This window comes from Bos indicus x Bos taurus, chromosome 20 (genome assembly GCF_003369695.1).
Source record: "Bos indicus x Bos taurus breed Angus x Brahman F1 hybrid chromosome 20, Bos_hybrid_MaternalHap_v2.0, whole genome shotgun sequence".
Classification (NCBI taxonomy): Eukaryota; Metazoa; Chordata; class Mammalia; order Artiodactyla; family Bovidae; genus Bos; species Bos indicus x Bos taurus.
Window position 1 is genome coordinate 6,618,732 of NC_040095.1, and position 24,156 is coordinate 6,642,887.

Sequence of the window (24,156 nt, forward strand, 5' to 3'; positions counted from 1 at the left end):
GACCTTGTATAAAGAATCATCTGATAGTACTAGTAGGAAACCATTTTCATTGAAAATCATTGAGCCAAGAGGAAGAAGAATTTCAGGGGCAGGCCCTAAATGACTTCGTAGGTCAAAAATATGTTTGAGGCATGGTGCTAGGCTGCTGATAGAAGATCCCTCCTTTGGGGTCGGTAGTGGAGATGACTCGTAAATACCGTGTTTGTCAAGCGTAAATATAAGTTCCAAGTATTATGAAAACAGAGAGGAGGCGGTATGAAAACTTCGTAGGAGATTAGGAAAGGCTTCCAAGCTGAGGCTTAAAGGTTGAATAGAAATTTGCCAGGTGTGTGGCTTTGGGGATTTGAGGACTGCTTTCAGACAGTGGCACCATTACACGCAAAGGTGTGAAGGTGTCAGAGCATGGTGTTTCAGAGGAATTTTGGCTAGAGCTCCTGGAATAGAGTAGGAGTAGGAGAGTACAAGGCTGTGAAGGTAGTTAGGGGCAAATTTGTCATATTAAAAGACTTTACAGGTTTTTAAGTAGGAAATTGACAAGATGATGGATTCAAGCAGTATTTTCCACTTAAGTGATCTGAGTACTACCTTTTTAAGTCTGACAACTGAATGTCACCTGAGCTATTAATTACTTAATATTTTTCCTTAAATTGACATTTTTACATAAATGATTTCATGAAAGCAATACTACAAAATCCCAGGTGGCCCAGCGGTAAAGAAAACACCTGCAGTGCAGGAGAACACAGGAGACTCAGGTTTGATCCCTGAGTCAGGAAGATCCCCTGGAGGAGGGTATGGCAGCCCATTGCCTGGAGAATCCCATGGACAGAGGAGCCTGGCGGGCTCAGTCCATAAGGTTGCAACAAAGAGCTGGACACAAAGGAGCACGTGTGCACGCACAAAATCATAGATTTTGTTGCTATTGTTTCTAACATTTGTTTAGTACATTTTTTTCCCCTCTGTAACCTAAAATAATAATCATGGGCATTTACTTTGGGAAACATAGTGGTGGAATAAGTTAAAAACTTTTGGTCTATAGGAACCTTTTGCTCTTAAAAATGAGTCAGAACTCAAGAACAGTTTTGTTTACATGGGTTATAATTGATACTCAGATATTAGAAATGAAAGCAAAACTTTAAAATCTTTTAATAATTCATTAAAATAATAAATCCGTTAGATATTAATGTCATTAATATACTATAATGCAAATACCTATTTTCAAAAACAAAAATGATTTAGTTTGAAGGGTGTTTTATATTGTTTTATAATTTTACAAGTCTTAAATGTCTGGCTTAACAGGAAACAGCTTACATCTGCTTCTCTGTTTGTTATGTTACTATGATTGTGCTACTACTGTTAGTTATGTTACTATACACTGTGCTGCCACTACTGTGTATTGTACTAAGCTGACTCTGTGCAACCATATGGACTGTCACCCGCCAGGCTCCTCTGTCCAAGAGATTCTCCAGGCAAGAATACTGAGTGGGTTGCCATACCCTCCTCCAGGGGATCTTCCCGATATATATGTATATGTAGATATATGTATGTGTGTATATATATATCCCGATAGATAGATATATATACACATTTTCCTTCCATATATATATATATATATATATATATGTATGTATTTTTAAATTTTTTTTGGTTGAAGTGTCTGAAGAAAATCTAGAATACATATATGTGGTTGGGCAAAGGAGGAGTATTTTAATAAGTCTTTTCAGAAAATTGTGGATCAACTTATATACCAGGTTTTGACAGGTGATAGTTTCTTAAAGGTTGCAATGTGGGATCAAGCCATATTGGTGAGCTTCTGTATTGTGTTATGGTAGAATTCTGAAATTGTTCTATTTCAGAATAGATTAACATATGTTGTTTTGCAAATATTCTGAACTTTAGTATTGGAAATGAAGAGGGAATATATTTGGGAAATAAAATCAAAAGGACTGGCAGCTTCCTAACTAAGGGTAGTGAATGTTTCTGTCTTAAGAAACAGAAGGGAGAAGATTAGAAAGGATAATGAGTTTTGACGTGACTTCTTCCATAACAGGTACCCGATGGAGTTTAACCTTATCTGTTTGTTTGCTTGGTGCCCACCCCCCTTATCTCATATGCTTCTGTGCATTTTTCTCATTGCTTTGAGAGTGTACCTGATGCATGGTGAATATTTAGTATATGTTTTTTAAACTACAGATGCTAACTTTCCATGATCATAGAAGAGGACTTGCTTCTATATATTTCTGGTTGAAAAATCAGAATATACAGATAAACCAAAAAATTATACTGTCAGTGAGAAATTACCAACTTAACATGTAGATGCTTACCTTTCTGTACTTAATTCTGTTTTTTTAAAACATAAAAATGCTTTTTTGCTTGGTGTATTTTTGTAATTTCAATATGTTTTTTTCTGCAGTATCTTCACATCTTTCTTGAAGAGTTAAAGGATGCTGAAAAAATAAGGGACTTGAGATCCATGTTTCTCATGTTTAGTTTGAGTTTTCATTTTCTGAATTATGCATTGACTTTTTGATAGCTAAAAGTATTGTTTGTACTTTTTAACAGTAGTACATTTTTACTTAATATACTGCATTTACGTTATGTATGTCTTACATGTAATACATAAGCTTAGTTTTGCAATTCTGTTATTTCTTTTTCAGAGAATAAGTTTAGAGGGCCAAGATGTCCAATTTAAGGATATTTGCAGTGAATCAGAAGAAAATATCCAGCTTGCACTACTTTAATGTAAGGTTTTTTTGTAAAGTTAAATGTACTTTGACAACTTCAGTTACTTGACTTCCCTGAAGGTCTAGTGTATTTCATATACTAGTTTAAAAATTTTTTATTTCTTATACTAGTGTATCAGCAATTTCTTAACGGGGAGTATGGAAGAATCTGTAGCCAACAAGAAGCATGCCTTATCATTAGTCTATAAATTAATTTTGCTACTTTAAAATTACCTGTGCAGCATATTGAGACTATATTCCATTTTGAGGTCATTAGTGGCCCAAGGAGTTACACAGATTTTCTTCAGTGTTTCCATTTCTGATGCTTTCAGAATGTACACCTTTTGATAGATGATACCGTCTTACCCTGGTCATTATGAAGTAGAAATTTAATTAGTTGAGTCTCTTCTCTATTCTTAATCTATTTTCTTATAATGATAGTGTTTTGTTGCCAGCAACTTGGTAACTAAGTAGAAATAACACAGAAATCACAGGTATGCATTCCTTGACCTCATGAAAGGCAGATTGTGACAGCCCAAAATCATTACATATACTAACTGCAACAATGCCAGATATATTGACAGCCATTAAATCTAGTGGTCTAGGGATAAATTGATGGAGAACATTCAACCTCTATGTGGGAACATTACAAGAAGATACTTGGGAGCTTTTAAAAATGTTAGTTTTTTCCCCCTCCCTTCCCTGTTTCCTGAATGTATTTAAAAAGCTTTCTAGCTGTCAGAGTCACCTGGAGAGCTTGGTTTTTTTTTTTTTTTTTTGCTTTATTTAATTTTAATTGAAGGCTAATTGCTTTATAATATTGTGTGGTTTCTGCCGTATGTGAGTGTGAATCAGCCATAGGTATACATATGTCCTCTCTCTCGCACCTCCCTCCCACCATCCCACCCCTCTAGGTTGTTACAGAGCCCACTTTGAATTCCCTGAGTCATACAGCAAATTCCCATTGGCTATCTGTTTTACGTATGGTAGTGTTTATGTTTCCATGTTATTTTCTCCATTTGTCCCACCCTCCCCTTCCTACTCCCACACGTGTCCATGAGTCTGTTCTCTGTGTCTGCATCTCCATTGCTGCCCTGCGAATAGGTTCATCAGTACTGTCTTTCTAGATTCCGTATACATGCATTAATATACAACATTTGTTTTTCTTTTTCTGACTTCACTTTGTATAATAGACTCTAGGTTCATCCACATCATTAGAACTGATTCAGATGTGTTCCTTTTATGACTGAGTGATATTCCATTGTATATATGTACCACAGCTTTTTTATCCATTCATCTGTTGATGGATATCTAGGTTGCTTCCATGTCCTAGTTATTGGGCTGACAAGCCTCAGAATGGAAGAAAATAATAGTAAATGAGACAACTGACAAAGGATTAGTTTCCAAAATATACAAGCAGCTCATACAACGTAATACCAGAAAAACAAACAACCCAGTCAGAAAGTGGTAAAAAAAAAAAAAACCTAAACAGACATTTCTCCAAAGAAGACATACAGATGGCTAATAAACACATGAAAAGATGCTCAAGGTCACTCATTTTTAAAGAAATGCAAATCAAAACTACAATGAGATATCACCTCACACTGGCCAGAATGGCCATCATCAATAAGTCTACCAGCAAAAAATGCTGGAGAGAGTGTGGAGAAAAGGGAACCCTCTTGCAATGTTGGTGGGAATGTAATTAGATACAGCCACTGTGGAAGACAGTATGGAGATTCCTTAAAAAACTAGGAATAAAACTGCCATATGACCCAGCAATCTCAGTACTAGGCAAATACCCTGAGAAAACCAGAATTGAAAGAGATACCTGTACCCCAATGTTCATTGAACCACTATTTACAATAGCTAGGACATGGAAGCAACCTAGATGTCTGTCTACAGATGAATGGCGGGCTTGTTAAGATGCATTATTTGACCTTACCTGTAGAGTTTGATTCTCTTGAGTGGAATGGGTCCCAAGAATTTATCTTTCAAGTAAGATCCCTGTGATGTTAATGCTGCAGATCTAGAAGAGCCATCATCTAAGGTCAGTTCAGTATTAACTTTAGCCTTATTTTTTTCTTGTATAATTTTGTGTTGTCACTTTTTAAAAGAGTTGGAGTTAATAAACTGGGACTACTATATGAAGATTCAAAGCATAGTCATGGTGTTAAAGCTACAGTAAAAAGTTATGCCAAAATAAAATTAACGTTTCTTTTTCTCCTCACCAGAATATGTGTTCCTCTAAAATAAGAGCAAGTCTAAAAAGATTAAAGCTACATGTGCTTCTTGGAAGAAATTACAGTTCCCTACCAGGTACAGATGTTAGATTCTTCTCATCTTTCTTAAACTGCTTGCTTTCTCCTTTTCTCTGTCTCTCTCTCTCTCTCATTTGCAAGCATCTCCCTTATTGGGAATCACCAACCATTTTTAAAACAGTGGCTCTCTCTTACTTCTTGGCTATTTCTTTGAGATTATTAGGAACTGAAGCATGCTGGTAGATGCTCAGAGGTAGTATCAGTCGACTTACACTTCTCGTGTGCTGTCCATCCTCATGAGCTGAGCAGAGGGAAGGGTGGGTGGCTTGAGTAGCTGGCTCAGAGGTGTAGCAGGTGGTTCAGCACACTGCATCTGCGGTGCCACGTGTGCGGATGCATCCAGCTGCAGGCTGTAATACTGTGGCATGCATGTATTGAAAAAAATCCTCAGATAAGTGGACCTACACACTTCAAACCTCTGTTGATCAAGGTTCACCTGTAACTTCATTCTGTAGCAGTTCTCACTACCATCTTTGTCATGTGAGAATACTGGAGCAAAAATACCAATTGGCTGTGTAACTTGTAAAGACATGTGAATTTAATGGCCTGCCTTATTGGTGAGTAAGGGGTTTCTGTGTTTTGCCCATGCAGATTTATCATTAGCAGTACAGATTATCATCCAGTCTTCAGACTGCCATCAGGTTTTCAAAATGTAATAGACGTCTTCATAATTTATTATAGAAGTTTGGGAGAACTGGTTTAAATACCAGAAAGGTGTAGATTGAATTTATAAATGTAACTGCATTGTTTCTTTAGTATTAATAGAGTAAATGGTAAGTGTGGAGTAAGTCATCATGACTTTTTTATTCCAGAAATACTATTTGGCCTTCTATAAATATTAGATTATTATAGCTTTCCTATTCAGTGACACCTCCTAGGCTGTCTTTAAAGGTATCATGTCCTTGGAATTGCTGAGGCATGGTAGGTTCCAAGTTGTACAAAAACCGTTGTCAGATGATATGAGTATCACTTTTTGCTCTTCAAGCCTCGACTGTGTCAGTTTATAGGAGTGTGTGGTGTTTTTTGTTTTTGGTTTTAAGTTATTTATTTGGCTGTGCTGGATCTTAGTCATGGCATGCGATCTCTTGGTTGTGGCATGTGAAATCCAGTTCCCTGACTAGGGGTTGAACCTGGGCCCCCTACACTAGGAGTGCAGAGTCCCAGCCACTGGACCACCAGCAAAGTCCTTGTGCATTTTTTGTTGTTGTTGTTGTTTTGGTTCAAGATCAAGCTTTCTTAGAGAGTGCAAGAAAATAAATTTTAGGTAAATGAGTGTTACATTTAGTTTGAATTTTACTTTAATTGGTATTATACTATTTGCTTAAAATTCTTTTAATTTCTTTAATTTATAAATTAAGGACTTTTTCTTTAACAGTTCAATTTTAACACTCTTTCCATTAGGTTTAATAGGAAATGATATCAAGTCCCTTCATTCCATCATCAATCCTCCTATTGCTAAGTAAGTCTCATCATTGATACTGTCTTTTCCATAGGCTGCCATGAAATATTACAGGTGTCTCTCACACGCTTAATTCAGCATTTAGTGAGTGCTCTAATTTTTATAATTTCCTGCCCTACCTAATTAACTATAAATAGATGTTGGTTTGTCTCTTAAAAAGCTGTTGTCTCAATTCAATGCTAGAAGTTTTTAATGTAGCAGCAGTACACTTTTCATAGAAATAAATATAAGATATTCACAGAATTGTAGTTAGCTCTTTAGCTGTTTTGTCAGAATACTGTGAGAGTGATACATTATCCATTTTTCTAATTTTTACACTTTTATATAAAATGTTGAAATACTAACCAGTTTTTAAAATTGCACAGCATAGATATTTTGGTTTTACAGTTTCAGTAATGTCCACCTTATAATACATGTCTTTTTTTTTTCTTCCCTTTTAAACAGAATTCGTAATATTGGAATTATGGCTCATATTGATGCAGGAAAAACTACCACCACAGAAAGAATTTTATATTATTCTGGATACACAAGATCACTGGGAGGTTAGATTGGATTTCTCCTCTCTCTCCCCGCCCCCATTAGAAAAAACATCATTGGGTAATATTTTGATGAAGAAGTCAGCCCAAAGATGTTGAGTGTGGCATGGCGGCAGTACTGTCTAAGCCACAGCGTAAAGTTAAGGTGGTTACAGTACTCACCAAAGGGTCTTTGTAGCTTCAGGTAAACATTCGGACTCGTGTCTTGGGCTGCAGTTGGCACTGGTCTACTCAGAAGTCTCTGGGGTAGGAACATAGCTTACGAGCAGAGCAGCAGTGGGTGTTTCTCCCTGCAGAAGTTCTTACAGCAGTCTGCAGAGCTCTGTGGAAACTGTCTTCTTTGGCTACCCAAAAGTGATAGCTTAGGTGTAAGGTAACAAGATTCACAGGAGCCACTCTAGCTTGGAAAGCTCATGCCTTGGAGGAGTGAGTATCTCTTGTTACAGCTCTGTGGGCCACCTTCCAGGTTTCTCACAAAGGACATGCCATACCCCACTCAGGGAAGCCTAGAGCTGCGTTTCTTCATCAGGTATTTATAATTCATTGTTAGTCCTTCCCAAGTCAGGTGTAGTTTACCAGTCAGAAATTATTTTTTCCATAAGTATGTTGCCTAGCAGTGCATTTGGCATACTTGTTTTCTGGGCTGTAGGAGAAAAGACCTGGAAAGTTAACCAGAGGTCAAATTCTCATGCAGAACAAGAAAAGATTTTGTTAATCTTTAACCCCCAGTAATAGTATTATTTACCTAAGTTTGAATTTACTTTTTTTATTATACTATGTCAAAAACTGTCATTCTTTTTTTTCTACCTTGCCCCTTATCTCTGGTGAAACAGTTTTTTTCTTTTTCTTTTTTCACACGGAGGGCATCATGTCCTTTTAACTTTTTTTTTTGGTTGCACTGAGTCTTCATTGCTGCTTGCAGGCTTTGTCTGGTTGCCGTGAGCAGGGGCTACTCTTTGTTGTGGTGCATAAGCTGCTCATGGAGGTGGCTTCTGTTGTGGAGCACAAGCTCTAGACTTATGGGCTTCAGTAGGTGCATCACACGGGCTGTGTGGGCACTGCATCAGCTAAGTAGTTTTGGTGCATGGCCTTTAGTTGCCCGTTGCCTGTGGAATCTTCCTGAACCAGAGATTGAACCTGTGTTTCCTGCATAGGAAGGTAGATTCTTATGCACTGTACCACCAGAGGAGTCCACCAAAGTGATTTTGAAATGTGCTCCATTGAGAACAATTTCTCTAGGTCTTTGGAATTGGCTGAGACTTTTATAAAGGATAAAACCATTCAAGATGAGAATCTTCATGATGATAGGTTCCTATCATAATGATAAACACATGAATTTCTCATGGAATTTTTTGCCGTGTAAATGGGGAAATAGGGCTTCCAGGTGGCTCAGTGGTAAAAAATTCACCTGCCAATGCAGGAGACTCGGGCTTGATCCCTGGGTTGGGAAGATCCCCTGGAGAAGGAAATGGCAACCCACTCCAGTATTCTTGCCTGGAAAATCCATGGTCAGAGGAGCCTGGCCGACTACAGTCCATGGGATTGCAAAAGAGTCTTTTGCCCAACTTGCGAAAGAGTTAGCTGATTCACTTTGCTGTACAATAGAAACTAACAACGTTGGAAAGCAACTATATTCCAGTAAAAATTTAAAAAATATTGTAGAGAAGTAATAAGGTTGGAATTAAAATTTGGTTTGTCTGTGTTCTTTTATGACATTACTCTGCCTCCTGTCAAGGGATCAGGTGTGAGGAACATCAGATAAAGATGGGATAATGAAAGTTAAACTAGGAAAAAAATGAAAGAAGTATATGATTCAGTAAAATTAAAATATGTAAAGAGTTTAATCTTCGTTATTACAGAAAAAAATATTTTTATGGAATAGTTCAGTCGCTCAGTCATGTCCGACTCTTTGTGACCCCATGAATTGCAGCACGCCAGGCCTCCCCGTCCATCACCAACTCCCAGAGTTCACTCAAACTCATGTCCATAGAGTTGGTGATGCCATCCAGCCATCTCATCCTCTGTCGTCCCCTTCTCCTCCTGCCCCCAATCCCTCCTAGCATCAGGGTCTTTTCCAATGAGTCAACTCTTCACATGAGGTGGCCAAAATATTGGAGTTTCACCTTTAGCATCAGTCCTTCCAATGAACACCCAGGACTGATCTCCTTTAGGATGGACTGGTTGGATCTCCTTGCAGTCCAAGGGACTCTCAAGAGTCTTCTCCAACACTGCAGTTCAAAAGCATCAATTCTTCAGCACTCAGCTTCCTTCACAGTCCAACTCTCACATCCATACATGACCACTGGGAAAACCATAGCCTTAACTATACAGACCTTTATTGGCAAAGTAATGTCTCTGCTTTTGAATATGCTATCTAGGTTGGTCATAACTTTCCTTCCAAGCAGTAAGCGTCTTTTAATTTCATGGCTGCAATCACCATCTGCAGTGATTTTGGAGCCCCCAAAAATAAAGTCTGACACTGTTTCTACTGTTTCCCCATCTATTTGCCATGAAGTGATGGGACCAGATGCCATGATCTTCGTTTTCTGAATGTTGAGCTTTAAGCCAACTTTTTCACTCTCCTCTTTCACTTTCATCAAGAGGCTTTTTAGTTCCTCTTCACTTTCTGCCATAAGGGTGGTGTCATCTGCATATCTGAGGTTATTGATATTTCTCCCGGCAATATTGATTCCAGTTTGTGTTTCTTCCAGCCCAGCGTTTCTCATGATGTACTCTGCATATAAGTTAAATAAGCAGGGTGACAATATACAGCCTTGACGAACTCCTTTTCCTATTTGGAACCAGTCTGTTGTTCCATGTCCAGTTCTAACTGTTGCTTCCTGACCTGCATACAAATTTCTCAAGAGGCAGGTCAGGTGGTCTGGTATTCCCATCTCATTTAGAATTTTCCACAGTTTATTGTGATCCACACAGTCAAAGGCTTTGGCATAGTCAGTAAAGCAGAAATAGATGTTTTTCTGGAACTCTCCTGCTTTTTTGATGATCCAGCAGATGTTGGCAATTTGATCTCTGGTTCCTCTGTCTTTTCTAAAACCAACTTGAACATCTGGAAGTTCATGGTTCATGTATTGCTGAAGCTTGGCTTGGAGAATTTTGATCATTACTTTACTAGTGTATGAGATGAGTGCAATTGTGTGGTAGTTTGAGCATTCTTAGGCATTGCCTTTCTTTGGGATTGGAATGAAAACTGACCTTTTCCAATCCTGTGGCCACTGCTGTATTTTCTCATCTGCTAAAAAAACTTTTTCTAGAATGATGCTTAATTTAGAAAAGGATTAAGGGAATTAAATATTAAATAATTTATTTTATGAACAGTTTTCCTTAGAGCATATTAAACTATGTCAGGTAGAAATCAAAGGCCTATAAAATATACTTGCTTTTAAGCCTAACTATGTCATTTCTTTTCCTGGCTAGATGTTGATGATGGAGACACAGTGACAGATTTCATGGCTCAAGAGCGAGAACGAGGCATAACTATTCAGTCAGCTGCTGTCACATTTGATTGGAAGGGGTATAGAATCAATCTTATTGATACACCAGGTATAGTGCTGTTTCAGCAGTGCAGAGGTGCTACATTATTTTGAGATTTTTTTATTTGTGTGTGTGTTTAATCATGGTAAAAAACATGTAAAATCCACCATCTTAATAATTTTTAAGTGTACCATTCAGTAGAGTAAGATTGTTCACATTATTGTGAAATAGATCTCCAGAACTTTTTCATTTTTTTGAACTGAAACTCTGTACCTTTAAACAGCTTCTCTTTGTCCCTTTGACCTCTGGTAACCACCATTCTACTTTCTAGGTCTATAAGACTGACTACCTTAGATACTGCTTATAATAGAATTGTACACTATTTGTCCTTTGGTGACAGGCTTATTTCACTTAGCAAAACTTTTTAGGGTTCATCTGTATTATAGCCTGTGACAGTACTTCCTTCCTTTTGAAGGGTATTCCATTGCCCATAAGGAAGACATTATGGGATACATACAAAATTTTGTGTATATGCAGAAATATATGGTGAATATTTGAATACAAAAAATTGATGAATATTTGGGTTGCTTCCCCCTCTTGGTTATTGTGAATAGTGCCCCTCTGAACATGGAGGTGTAAATATCTCTTTGAAATTATCCTTTCAGTTCTTTTGTGTGTATACCCAAAAGTGGGATTGCTGGATCATGTGGTGGTTGTGGTTGTGGTGTTATATTTTGGGTGTTATATTTCTCATCTTTTCTTAGGTCATGTGGATTTTACCTTGGAGGTTGAGCGCTGCCTGAGAGTGTTAGATGGTGCAGTGGCCGTGTTTGATGCCTCTGCCGGTGTAGAGGTAAAAAATATTGCCAAAGTAAAGGTAGAAAGTATTATTTTTTTTAAAAAGTAGAATGCATCAGATTGATTTAACTATAACCCTTTATTTGGTAAGCTGAGATTGATATTATTATAGCCCTTTATTTCATAAGCCCAAATTGGTGGTATTATAACCCTTTTTTGGTAAGCTCATATAAGTCCAATTATGATGAAAAGAATTTGGAATAATTTGGAATTTAATATTGAGATGTGATCTCATGTACTTCAGAGTAAAAGGAAAGTAAAATTTACTTTTCTGTAGGAAATAATGAAAGTTGGTTTTGAGAAGAGCTGGATTCTTACTTTCAAGCTAACAAATTAGTCTGCCATAGCTTTATGGATTCTGGCAGAAGACATAAGATTCCTGAGTCAAGGATGAAAGGCCGTATTAGTCACCAAAATAGCAATATCCAGAGTATCAACGTTTCCTTGTGCTGATTCGTCAAGCCCTAATTCCCTTAGGGTGACAAAAGAGAGGTCCGGTGACAGCTGCATGCAGTGGGACCCTGTGCTTAATGCAGGTATTTTATAATGGGCATTAGACATGCCTGCTCTGTGCTCTGAACGGATACATTATCTTCCAGGGTTGTAAGCCTACCTACCTTTTCTCTGGAAGGAGACACTAGCTGCTGTCTCTAAACTGTTCACTATACAAAATCTAAAAAGATAGTCTGGAACAAAGGCAGTCAGTGCCTCTCCTGATAAAACATGCAGAAATATGAGCAACACATGAAGGATTTTCTCCTAAAACTTAATGTAAATCTCTTTGAATAAATCCTGAAAATGATAGTAATAATCCTTAAATTATTGCTCCTGGGGTCTGTTATGTTTTCTTTAGCTGTTATTTTGTTTGTTTTGTAATCTCAAGATTGGCTTTACCTTGAATATAGAACCATATTAGTTCTTCTTAAGATTATTAAAAGTGGTATCTTAATTAAGGGATCAAAATCAGCGCACCCGAAAATGGGACAAATCGACACTATGGGCTTCCTGATGTGAGGCACTAAGAAGGGTATTGTTTCCTGGTAAAAATGTTTGGCTCATAGTGTGAGAAAACAGACTAACAAATCTAAATTGAAAGACGTTCTTCAAAACAGCGGGCCAAGGCTTTTCAGAAATTGAGAGGAAAAATATAAGGAAAAAACATAAGGAAAATGAATGATTGGGGTTGGGGGGAGCTGGGAAACTGTTCTAGATTACAGAATTCTAAAGAGACAAGAAGACTAAATGTAACATATCCTTGTCAGTGGAATCCTGGATCGAAAAGGTTACAAAGGACGTCTTTGGGAAAATCAGAAATTTGAATATGAAGTACATACATTAAAGTATTGTATCAGGGGACTTCCCTGGTGGTCCAGTGGTTGAGACTCTGCCATTCCAGTGCAGGGAGCATGGGTTCTATCCCTGGTGAAAACTAAGATCCCCCATGCCACAGGTGCAGCCAGAAAATTTTTTTAAATGTCAACTTAAAATTCTCTGAATGTGGTCTTTGTAACTGATTATGTAGGAGAATGTCCTTATCCTTAGGAAATGCATGCTGAAGTATTTAGGATTGAAATGTCATGGCACCTGCAATGTGATCTCATGGCTCAGCTCCCATCCACTCACAGATACACACATGGTTTTAGTTTGGGTGCCAAGATGGGATTAGATGTAGAAGAGATTTATTGGGGGGAATAAAAAAGGAGAAAGAGAAGTGGCAGAGGGTGTTCAGACCACAGGACAGGCTTACACCTGTGAAGGAGAGGGCCAGGAAGGGGGATTTGGGAGGAAGAGTCTCAGGCTATAGCACAGTTACAAAAGAGTTTGACTATACCCTGGGGAGTCTTCAAGACAAAGTCACCTATTAGAGGAACCCATGTCTTGTGGGAATAGACCTACATTATTACTCTGCTGAACTCGGTCATTAGCTGGGAACAGCTAGGCCCCAAGAAGGGGGCCCTTGGAAGAACATGGTGTTGATCTAGAAGGCTAACAGTTGGGACCATCAGTTAATTGTGCTGTACATGGTAGTTTCATGTGGCACATTTTCACACCCACCACACACATAATGTGTACAGAGACATGTGTTTATATAGAGAGAGAAAAAAGGCAAGTGTAACAAAATGTTAATATTTGGTAAATCTAGGTGAATGAAGAGTACATCGATATTTATTGTACTGTTCTTTCCCCTTTTTTATAGATTTGAAGTGTTTCAAATGAAAAGTTGGAGGGGAAATAAAACAGTTATTGTCTGTCCACCTGAGGACCCCTGACAGACAGTGATATTTGCTTGATATAAAGCCTGGCACTGATGTCTGAGGTTGATTATACACTATTATTTGTATTTCTTTGAGTCACTTCATTTCCTAGTGGTTGCATCCTTCCTATCATTATAATTCTTTACAGGCATTTGACACTTAATCATTCAGATAGATTACATTATTTACAAGATTGAAATATGCTTAGTAGGAAGTTTCTGAATTTGTGATGCAGGAGGCTATTTGCTAAAATAGTAGATGAGCTTTTAGCTGGCAGGTGGAGTGATGAGAGTTTTATTTCTTAATATGTTTTGTTTCTTGGGAAATTTATAATGTATATTCCCCCCTCCAACTCACATAAAAATTAGTGGGGCCACCAGGTAACAATTCTTAGAGAAGACACAGGAAACAGAAAACAAAATGATTCATTGGACCTCATCAAAATTACATGTTTGAAACTTAAAAAAAAAAAAAAACAAAAGCAAGCCTTAGACTGTGAAAAAGATGTATAATGCTAGATAAAATACTGTAAGAATGCTAAACTTCCAGAGTGCAATAACATCTGATTATGTAGAGAGTATTATTGTCTTGAAAGTATGTACTGAAATTTTCGCAGTACATGTGTATGACCAAGGACTTGTATCTAGAAGAACTGCATGTCAGTAATAACCCAATAAAACCTAACAACCCAGTTAAAAAAAAAAAAAGACAAAGGACTTGAATCAAGGATGCTTCACCAAAGAAGCAGGTGAATGGCCAATGAGCACATGAAAAGATGCTCAGTTTCATTGGTCATTAGGGAAATGCAGATTAAAATTACAATGACCATTTCATACCCACAAGAATAGCTAAAATCAAAAAGAATGATGGCAAATCTTGGTTGAGGATATGTAGTAATTGGAACTCTTACACGTTGTTGGTGGGACTGTAGAATACTGTACCCACAGTGGAAGACTATTTGGCAGTTTCTTGTAAAATTAAGTATACACTTGTCCTTGTTGTTGTTCAGTCACCCAGTCGTGTCCAACTCTTTGTGATCCTGTGGACTGTTGTAGCATGCCAGGCTTCATACAGAGGAATTTAGCAGTAAAAATTAACCAGTATATGCAACAATGGGAATGAGTGTCAAAAACATTATATTGGGTGAAAGATGCTGTGCTATTTATATGAGGTTCAATAACAGGCAGAATGAATCTTGGGACATAAAAGTCTCTAATGTTCTATGTGTTCTATCTCTTCATTGGGGTAGTAGTTACAGAAGTATACACATTTATCAAAATTCATTGAACTGTACTCTTAAAATCTGTATACAGTTGACCCTCAAACAGCATGGGTTTGAACTTCATGGGTCTGCTTACAAGTGGATTTTTTCCACTAAATAGGTGCTTCAGACTCCATAAACCATTGTTGGTTGAATCTGCAGATGCAGAACTGCAGATAAGGAAGGCCAACTGTAAAGTTATAAGTGGACTTTTGACTTTGCAGAGATTTGCACCCTAATCCCTGTATTGTTCAGGGGATAGCTGTATTTTATTGTATATTAAGTTTTACCTAATAAAACAAATGACAAACTGGTTTCTATTTTAACAATGTCAGCACATGAGGTTTTTAAAAGTCTAGACTCTACACTGCTGCTGCTAAGTTGCTTCAGTCGTGTCCAACTCTGTGCGACCCTATAGACGGCAGCCCACCAGGCTCCCCCGTCCCTGGGATTCTCCAGGCAAGAACACTGGAGTGGGTTGCCATTTCCTTCTCCAATGCAGGAAAGTAAAAAGTGAAAGTGAAGTCGCTCAGTCGTGTCCGACTCTTAGCGACCCCATGGACTACAGCCCACCAGGCTCCTCTGTCCCTGGGATTTTCCAGGCAAGAGTACTGGAGTGGGGTGCCATTGCCTTCTCCACTAGGCAAACTGTTTATATTTAACACGTACAGAAAGTAGAATTAAAAGAAGCCAAATAAAAAAGCATATGAGAATTGTGACTTAGAAATACAGGTGTTGGCTTCCTTTCCCCTCCTTAAATTTTCTTCAGTTTACATGAGTATTCAAACATTCACAGTAAAAATACTTGATTTTTGTCATAGTAGCATTTTATAGTACATTCCTGTTTATTCTTTTCACATTACAACTGTCTGAATTAATTAAGGCAAAAGTCCATATGGCACAGATCAGAAAACTGATGAGTTCAGTATTATATGTTACCAAGTGTGATTGTTACCAAGTAAGGTGAAGCCTAAGAAGCTCTTGTGATTCTTGGTTAAGTCCTCTTTCTGTGACTCCCAGTACTCGGTTGTTCATTTCCTGTGTCTTGCACCCTGGTTCACCCAAAGTATTCTCGATGGAAGCATAATCTTCGGTCACCCTAGATCATTTTCTTAGCTGTTTTAACCTGACAGCGTTACTGTGGGTCCAGAGGTATACGTGCAGTAGTACTAGCTATGCTAGAGTAGGGCTCCGTTCCGTTATAGTGCAGGCTGAGGTTTGCTTATTTCATGTGTAGTAACAGTTGTTTTTGTCAAATATGTGTTTTTTTCCTTATCTTTACTTTAGGCACAAACTCTTACAGTATGGAGGCAAGCTGATAAGCACAAGGTACCTCGAATCTGTTTTTTAAACAAGATGGACAAAATTGGAGCAAGGTATTTAAAATGTGTTTCTTTGGCTTATCAAAGTGAGAATATTTAATGCACTACAACTTTAATTTAGAAACAGATATTCCGTATAAAGTATCATCTATTCCATGGTATCCCAATTCAATCCATGATACCTATTCCGTGGTATCCCAATTCAATCCCATTTAAAAAAAATTCAAAGCAGCTAATAGATAAAGTAACAATGTGGGATTAATAGAGAGCTGATAGATGATGAAGTGCTCTGATTCTAAGGTAGAGAGGCTTTATCCTATTTTTTAGGCTCCTGCAGAGTGATGTTTTCTGATTCCACTGGCTCTATTTAGAGTTGTATGGCTGAGTCCTTGTATTGCTGAATGGTGCTCCTGTCATTGCTAACGGTAGAGGGTAGAGAATTGTTGCCTATAGTTGCCTCAGTGAGTGATGTTCTTCCTTGTCCCCTGATTTTCTTTAGCTACTGGGTAAAATGCTCTCAATGAAAAGAAACTAGGAAGGAGAACATAGGTGTTTTGAGACCCGCATATAGGGCAAACCAGTTAGTGCTGAGATGTAGTGGTAATTCTGCAGACTTAGAGTGGTGATCCTAAATGGATACGTTATTCTGAGAACAGAACTCAGACAGTCAAGAATGTATGAAGGATTTGGAGAAAATGTGAAAGGGCAAGAATTAAGAATTCTGATGATTTTGGGGAAATGTGAAAGGGAGCAGTCCTGATGTGTGGTGCGAGAGTGACAGAAACCATAAACCGTGTCTCTTCTAATACCACACAGGTATGCTTTGTGTTTCTGTCACTCTGTATAGTAATTCTAAGGCTGCTGGTTTAAAGGACTTGCGTCTTGATGAGTAAAAGCACAGCAACCTTCAAAATGTGCTAGACTAAAGTTCTGACCATTTGCTGTTTGGAGTTCCTTGAGATTGATAGAAGTACTGCCTGTACTGACTGACAGAACCTGTAATGATGGGAGGGGGATGCCTGGATACTAGGTTGCTGCCCAAAGACATTGGGACCAGAATGATCTGCATGTGTGTATGAATCAGCCCTCATGCCAAAGATGGCATGTGTTTTATAGGTAGTCAGCCCTAGTGTTAGCACAGAAATGAACAGTATAGCATATGATATGAAGAATGCCTGAGATAAAAGCATAGAAAAATCAAGCTGGCTCTTGGAAGAAAGTGGGTAGTCATGTGTGATAACAAATGTATTGATACTTGTTAGAAGAAAGAATCTTTGACTTGTAATCATAAATCTTGCATTTGAATCTTAACTCCAATTTATTCTGTGTGACTTTGATGAATTCATTTAATCTTAACCTCAAACTTAGTTAAATGAAGCTCACAATAATAAAATGCCCTAAATACACGTGTGGCAGAATTATGATAGATTCTTAATCACTTTTATCTGAAAAGTGAAAGTGTTAGTCACTCAGTCATGTCCGACTATGTAATCCCATGGATTGTAGCCTGCCAGGCTCCTCTGTCCATGGAATTCTCCAGGCAAGAGTACTGGAGTGGGTTGCCATTCCCTTCTCCAGGGACTATTAATCTGAAATTAACATTAAAAGATTAGACAAGATGTCCTGTGGAAAAATGTTAAATGGTGAACATTAGGAGCAATTTAGGGTTATAATTTCAGAGAACATTCTTAAATCCTATTTTAAGAATCTTAACATTTTTAATTTTTTTACAGTTTTAACTATGCAGTTGAAAGCATCAGAGAGAAGTTGAAGGCAAAACCTTTGCTTTTACAGGTTGGTTGGTTAATATTTGGTTTAATTAATATGAACAGATCCTTCTTAGTTTCCTTATCAGTTTATTGTGGTATTATTATATACATTTTTGAAGCTATCTCAAATCCTTTTGGAAGAAGTTAGGATATAAGTAAAAATAGATTTCGATTATGATGATGATAAGAGACATTTGGGAGTGAGTGGGGGAAGTTTTATCACCAGTATAGTTTTAATTGAGTTCTAATGATCATTTAGTAAAATGTTTGTCTGTCTCTGACTTACAGTTACCAATTGGTGAAGGCAAAGCTTTCAAAGGAGTGGTGGATGTAGTACGTACAGAAAAACTTCTTTGGAATCCCAATTCAGATGATGGAAAAGACTTTGAGAGAAAACCCCTCTTGGAAATGAGTGATCCTAAATTGCTGAAAGAAACAACAGAAGCAAGGAATGCCTTAATTGAACAAGTAAATACTTTGAGTTTAAAATTGCTTAAATATTTAGAAACTTTAAAAAATGTTTACTGTGACATTTCATCTAAATTTACATATAGAATATATAAAGTATAATACTGTGAACACCAGTATAATCACCACCCAGCTTAAGAAGTAGAATATTAGCAATATTCTTGTGTCTCTGTGTGCTACTTCCTGTTCTCTCTCCCTTCTGCTAATCATCTACCCACTCCCACCACCTTGATTGCAGTATTTATCTTTCATTTGCTTTACTTTATAGTTTACCATAGATATATACCTCATTTTCCATGTTTTTGAATTTTACTTAAATGAAATGGGGCTTCCCTTATGGCTCAGCTGGTATAGAATCCGCCTGCAATTCAGGAGACCTGGGTTTGATCCCTGGGTTGGGAAGATCTCCTGGAGAAGGTAAAGGCTACCCATGCCAGTATTCTAGCCTGGAAAATTCCATGGACTGTATAATCCATGGGGTCGCAAAGAATCAGACACAACTGAGTGACTTTTACGTAAATGAAATGATACTGTTTGTATTTTATTACATTTTTCAACATGTTGGAGATTCATTCATGAGTGATGTGTGGTTACGCTTCATTCCTTTTCAGTCTTCTATAGTGTTCCAGTGTAATATTATCCTACAGTTTATTGTCTGTTCTCCTGTGAATGGACTTGAGGTTGTTTCCTCTTTTTTTGTTGTTATGAGCAGTGTTTCTGTGAACATCTTGGTATGTATCTCTTTGTACACATTGCAAGAATTTGCTAAATATAGGAGTGGAATTGCTAGGTCAAAGAGTATCATCTTTTTTACATTAGCAGATGTCCTATATAGTATTTCCATTTTATAGGTGAGGAAAGCTTAGAGTGCTTTAATAAGTTGTCATATAGCTAATGAGCAGCAGAACGGGAATCTGAACCCAGACTGTCCTAGTTAGAGCTAGAGCTCTTACCTGTTTTGCTATACTCTCTAATTTGAGGTGGAGGGGGCATAAAAAGAACACAAGTGGAATCAATAATTAGGTACATAACTGGTTCCCCTCTGAGGTGTTTTGACTTGTACCAAAGAGCTCTCAGGGTTTCCCTGGTGGCTCAGACGGTAAAGAATCCGCCTGCAATGCGGGAGACCTGGGTTTGAACCTTGCCTGGAGAATCCCCATGGAGAAGCCTGGCAGACTACAGTTCATGGAGTTGCAAAGAGTCAGACACAACTGAGCGACTAAGCACATGCATGCGTGCACACACATACCTCTACCTATCAGTAAACACACACACACTCACCCCTCTACCTATCAGTACACACACACACTCACCCCTCTACCTATCAGTACACACACACACACTCACCCCTCTGCCTGTCAGTACACACATATACTCACCCCTCTACCTATCAGTACACACACACACACACACCGCTACCTATCAGTATACACACACACTCACCCCTCTACCTATCAGTACACACACATGCACACACCCTTCTACCTATCAGTACACACATACACCTCTACCTATCAGTACACACACACACACACGCACTCCTCTACCTATCAGTACACACACAAACACACACACACACACCCCTCTACCTATCAGTACACACACGCACCCCTCTACCTATCAGTACACACACACACACACACATACACCCCTCTACCTATCAGTACACACACACACATACACACCTCTACCTATCAGTACACACACATACACGCACCCCTCTACCTATCAGTACACACACACACACTCACCCCTCTACTTATCAGTACACACACACACACACTCACCCCTCTACCTATCAGTACACACACACTCACCCCTCTACCTATCAGTACACACACACACACACACACACACACACACACACACACACACACCCCCCACACCCCTCTACCTATCAGTAAACCTAAGAAGGATTTTGTAATATAGTTGAGGAGCCAAATTACACTTGCATGTATATCTCTCAGTGTTCCAGAACATGGTAGTATATAATGAAAATAAGGAAAATTTGAGATGACTATCAGTAGATAGTAATAAAGTGTTCATTACAAGGAATACATACATATGTATAGAATTAGAGAATAACAGCATATCACACCAGCTAGGATAGCTACGATCAAAAAAAAAGTTGGCAAGAATGGGGAGAAATTGTAACCCTTGTGCACTGTTTGGGGAATGAAAATGATACAACTACTATGGAAAACAGTATTGTGGTTCCTCAGAAAATTGAAAATAGAATTACCATATGTGTTAGCAATTCCACTTCTGGATATATGTCCAAACAAATTGAAAGCAAGCTCTCGAGCTATTTGTACATCCTTCTTCTTGGCAGCATTTTTCACACAGCCAAAAAGTGGGAGCAATCCAAGTATTCTTCAGCAGATGAGTGGATAAAATGTACTATATATACAGTGCAATATTATTCAGCCTTAATAAGGAAATTCTGACATATGCTACAACATAGATGAACTTTGAGGCCATTATGCTAATTGAAATAAGCCAATCACAAAAAGACAAATACTGTAGAATATCACTTACATGAAGTATCTAGAGTCTTCAGCATTATAGAGACAGGAAGTAGAATGATAATTAACCAGGAGCTGGGGGTAAGGGAGAATGAGAAAGAGTTTGTTTCATGGATATAGAGTTTTGGTTTTGTGACATGAAAATGTTCTGGAGATTAGTTTTATGACCGTGTGGGAATATACTTAACACTATTCACTTAGAGATGGTTAAGATGGTAATTTTATGTTTGTTATATTTTACCACAGATAAAAAGTTTTAAATTAGAGAATAAGATTAGTGCAACTAGAATCAACTTCGTGTGTTCCAAAGGTGAACAGCAATGAAAAGAATATTATATACTTACATATGTTCTGGAAGCATAGTTTGAATTGGTTATTTAAATTTCACAGTAGCCTCATGGGATAAGCCCTAGTATTATCTCCATGGGTAACCAAGAGAAAGAGGTGACATAACTTTTTTCTTTTCTTTTTTTAAATTTGTGTTTGCCGGCACTGAGTCTTCACTGTTGCATGCAGGCTTTCTCTAGTTGGGTGAGCAGGGGGCCACTCTTGCAGTGCGGAGGCTTCTCATTGAAACTCTTTTGTTAATTTTATTATCAGCTGAATTCTCCTGTCACATAGGCAAATGATTAGGAAACAAATATGAATGAGGTTATTTATGTTTTTATTATTGAAATGATACTGTGACCCTCTCAACTTAAATTTATTCCCTCAGTGAAGAATTATAAACAAGATGTATTCTTTTATTTAGAAGATACGATGAACATTTAAAATATCAGAGGATTGTGGTATGTTATTTCCCCGACCAGGGATCAAACCTACGCCCCCTGAATTGTAATAACAGAGTTCTTACCACTGAACTGCCAGGGACGTCCCCTCCAGATCTTTTTTAAACAGCAGTCCATTGTATATATTGTCTTTGGCTATCAATCATCAATTTTCTCTTATTTCTCTTGAGTACTCTGAGTAGGTAGTACTGTATTGAGGTGCTTTATCAAAAGGCTCTGCTTCCCATGAGTTTAGAAAACTCATTAGCTCATATCTTCAGTTTTCAGTCTCTTTGCTTTGAAAGAAAATCTCTAAAAGATGTGATGAGTTCCTTCGCCTGGATAAGTTGGACTGTGTAACTATCTTGAAATATTTGGGTAATGGATGTTTATGGTGTATAGACCTATAGTTGTGATAATGAATGCAAGTTATAGAACTAAAGCCTTTCCTTACAGGTTGCAGATTTGGATGATGAATTTGCTGACTTAGTTTTAGGAGAATTTAGTGAGAATTTTGATTTGCTACCAGCCGAAAAGGTAAATTTTATTAATCATTTACTTCTGACCAAGTTTTACTATTTGGATGTGGTTTGATGACTATTGTAGATTTTTTATTCAACTTTGGATATCATTAGAAAATGCCAACTTAAAAATTAGAACAGTGTTAAAAATTAGAGAACATTGTTCATTTTCTGTATCCTTTTCCTTTCACTGTGATCATTTCACAAGTAGTAGGGAAATCACAGATAGAAATTTGTTTTTTGTTTTTAATTTACTGAAATTTCAGACTACTATAATGGTCATTTTTCTCAGAACATTTTTTCTGAGTCTGTTTTAATTGTTAGTGGAAACTTACTCTAGATCTTCCCAGGTTTTTTTTTTTTTTTTTTCTGGATTTCTTATGAAATACATCAAACCAGAGAATTGTATTTGAATTATGACGGATTTATTCAAGGTATTTTTGGTTTTTTCTGCCAGGAACCTTCTCCCATGAACAGTGTTTAAGTGGTAATGTGTTTTAAGTTGACTTCAAGATGAGCCCAGCAAATTCGCTTGGTTATTTTTCATGGAAAGAGTTAACGAAAAACACAAGATCTGTAGATTAATTTTGAGCCATTAGAAGTTAGAGGTGTAAAAAATGTTTTTTCTTTTGCATGAAGTGCTATAAGTTTGAATTTTTTTCTTGTTTAGTATTTGAATGGTTAGATTTGATGTTTACTATACCATATAGTCACATAATATGATTTCTGTTTTCAAAGAGTTTACAATATAGAATGAAGTTGAGCCACCATTCCTCTTATCAATAGCTTGCAAACACATCTAAGCTTTTCTTGATTTTTGTGATCTTTTAAAAGTTGTTTCTAACTTTGGTACACCTCATTTTTGCCTTGGATTTTATTTAATGTGGATTTAATTCATTTGAAGAAACTGGAATTCATATTTCTAATTTCTAACAAGTTCTTCTAGTAGACTATCAAGGTTGAATCACAAGTAATTAACTCACTTTTTCAAGAAATATTTTTATTCAACTACTTTATTTTAGGCACTTTTCCAGTTTTTGGTGATTTAGTGATGTTTTATGGGATTTGCTATAATGCTTATATAGATTTTACATTCTAGTGGATTGGGGGACAGACAGTAAACTAATAAATATATATCTAATATACCAGATAGTGATTAGTGTTATTTACAGTGAAAAATAAAGAATAAGCCCATAAAGAATGATGGTAGTGTGCTGAGGAGTGGTATTTTACATGGTTAGTTAGAGAAGTCATCTGATTCTGAGATATTTTGGTGGAGACCCAAATACTACACATAAAACATTTATATCTCTGCTTTATAGCTACAAACTGCAATACACAGAGTAACACTGGCTCAGACAGCAGTGCCTGTGCTTTGTGGAAGTGCCCTGAAAAACAAAGGGGTCCAGCCCTTATTAGACGCTATTACTATGTACTTGCCTTCACCGGAAGAACGCAACTATGAATTTCTGTAAGTATAAAAGTACATAGATTAAAATCTTACAGGCTTGAAAAGATAGGTAGACAGATAGGTCTTAGTTTTCAAAAATGGTAGTTGAATCACAATTTTTGAATAACATTGATGAAGAATATTACTGTAAACAATATAATGTAGAGTCATTGTAATTTTTACTTGAAAGGGGTGTTTGTCATCATCTCTTGTAACCTGCTGTCTTGAAGAAGGCGCTAAGAATGTGTGACTTCTTTGCTGTGTAAAAGTATAAGTGTTGACCCTTCCATCTTAGTCTGAAAAAAAGAAGTAGTACACTGGGGGTGTTTGATAAATATGCTATAGATATATTTATATTTACTCTGGATTTCAAGATTTTCCATAAGCTCAAAATATTTTGTGACTGTAAGGAAAGGTCTGTTGTTTTACTGCTCT

The 24,156-nt window shown here is 37.3% G+C and overlaps 1 protein-coding gene across 2 annotated transcripts in view; it reads left to right on the forward strand.

The window, feature by feature from the left end:
• The window catches only part of GFM2 (G elongation factor mitochondrial 2), a 70,639-nt gene that overhangs the window by 4,470 nt on the left and 42,013 nt on the right, over window positions 1-24,156 (forward strand). For both annotated transcript variants that reach the window (XM_027520507.1, XM_027520508.1), the window contains exons 2-12: window positions 2,655-2,739; window positions 4,952-5,036; window positions 6,440-6,497; window positions 6,942-7,039; window positions 10,469-10,594; window positions 11,290-11,378; window positions 16,187-16,275; window positions 17,955-18,015; window positions 18,279-18,458; window positions 22,207-22,287; window positions 23,594-23,742. In XM_027520507.1, coding sequence (XP_027376308.1) covers window positions 2,677-2,739; window positions 4,952-5,036; window positions 6,440-6,497; window positions 6,942-7,039; window positions 10,469-10,594; window positions 11,290-11,378; window positions 16,187-16,275; window positions 17,955-18,015; window positions 18,279-18,458; window positions 22,207-22,287; window positions 23,594-23,742 — 1,079 coding nt within the window. In that variant the 5' untranslated portion in view covers window positions 2,655-2,676. The remainder of the gene's footprint in view (window positions 1-2,654; window positions 2,740-4,951; window positions 5,037-6,439; window positions 6,498-6,941; window positions 7,040-10,468; window positions 10,595-11,289; window positions 11,379-16,186; window positions 16,276-17,954; window positions 18,016-18,278; window positions 18,459-22,206; window positions 22,288-23,593; window positions 23,743-24,156) is intronic.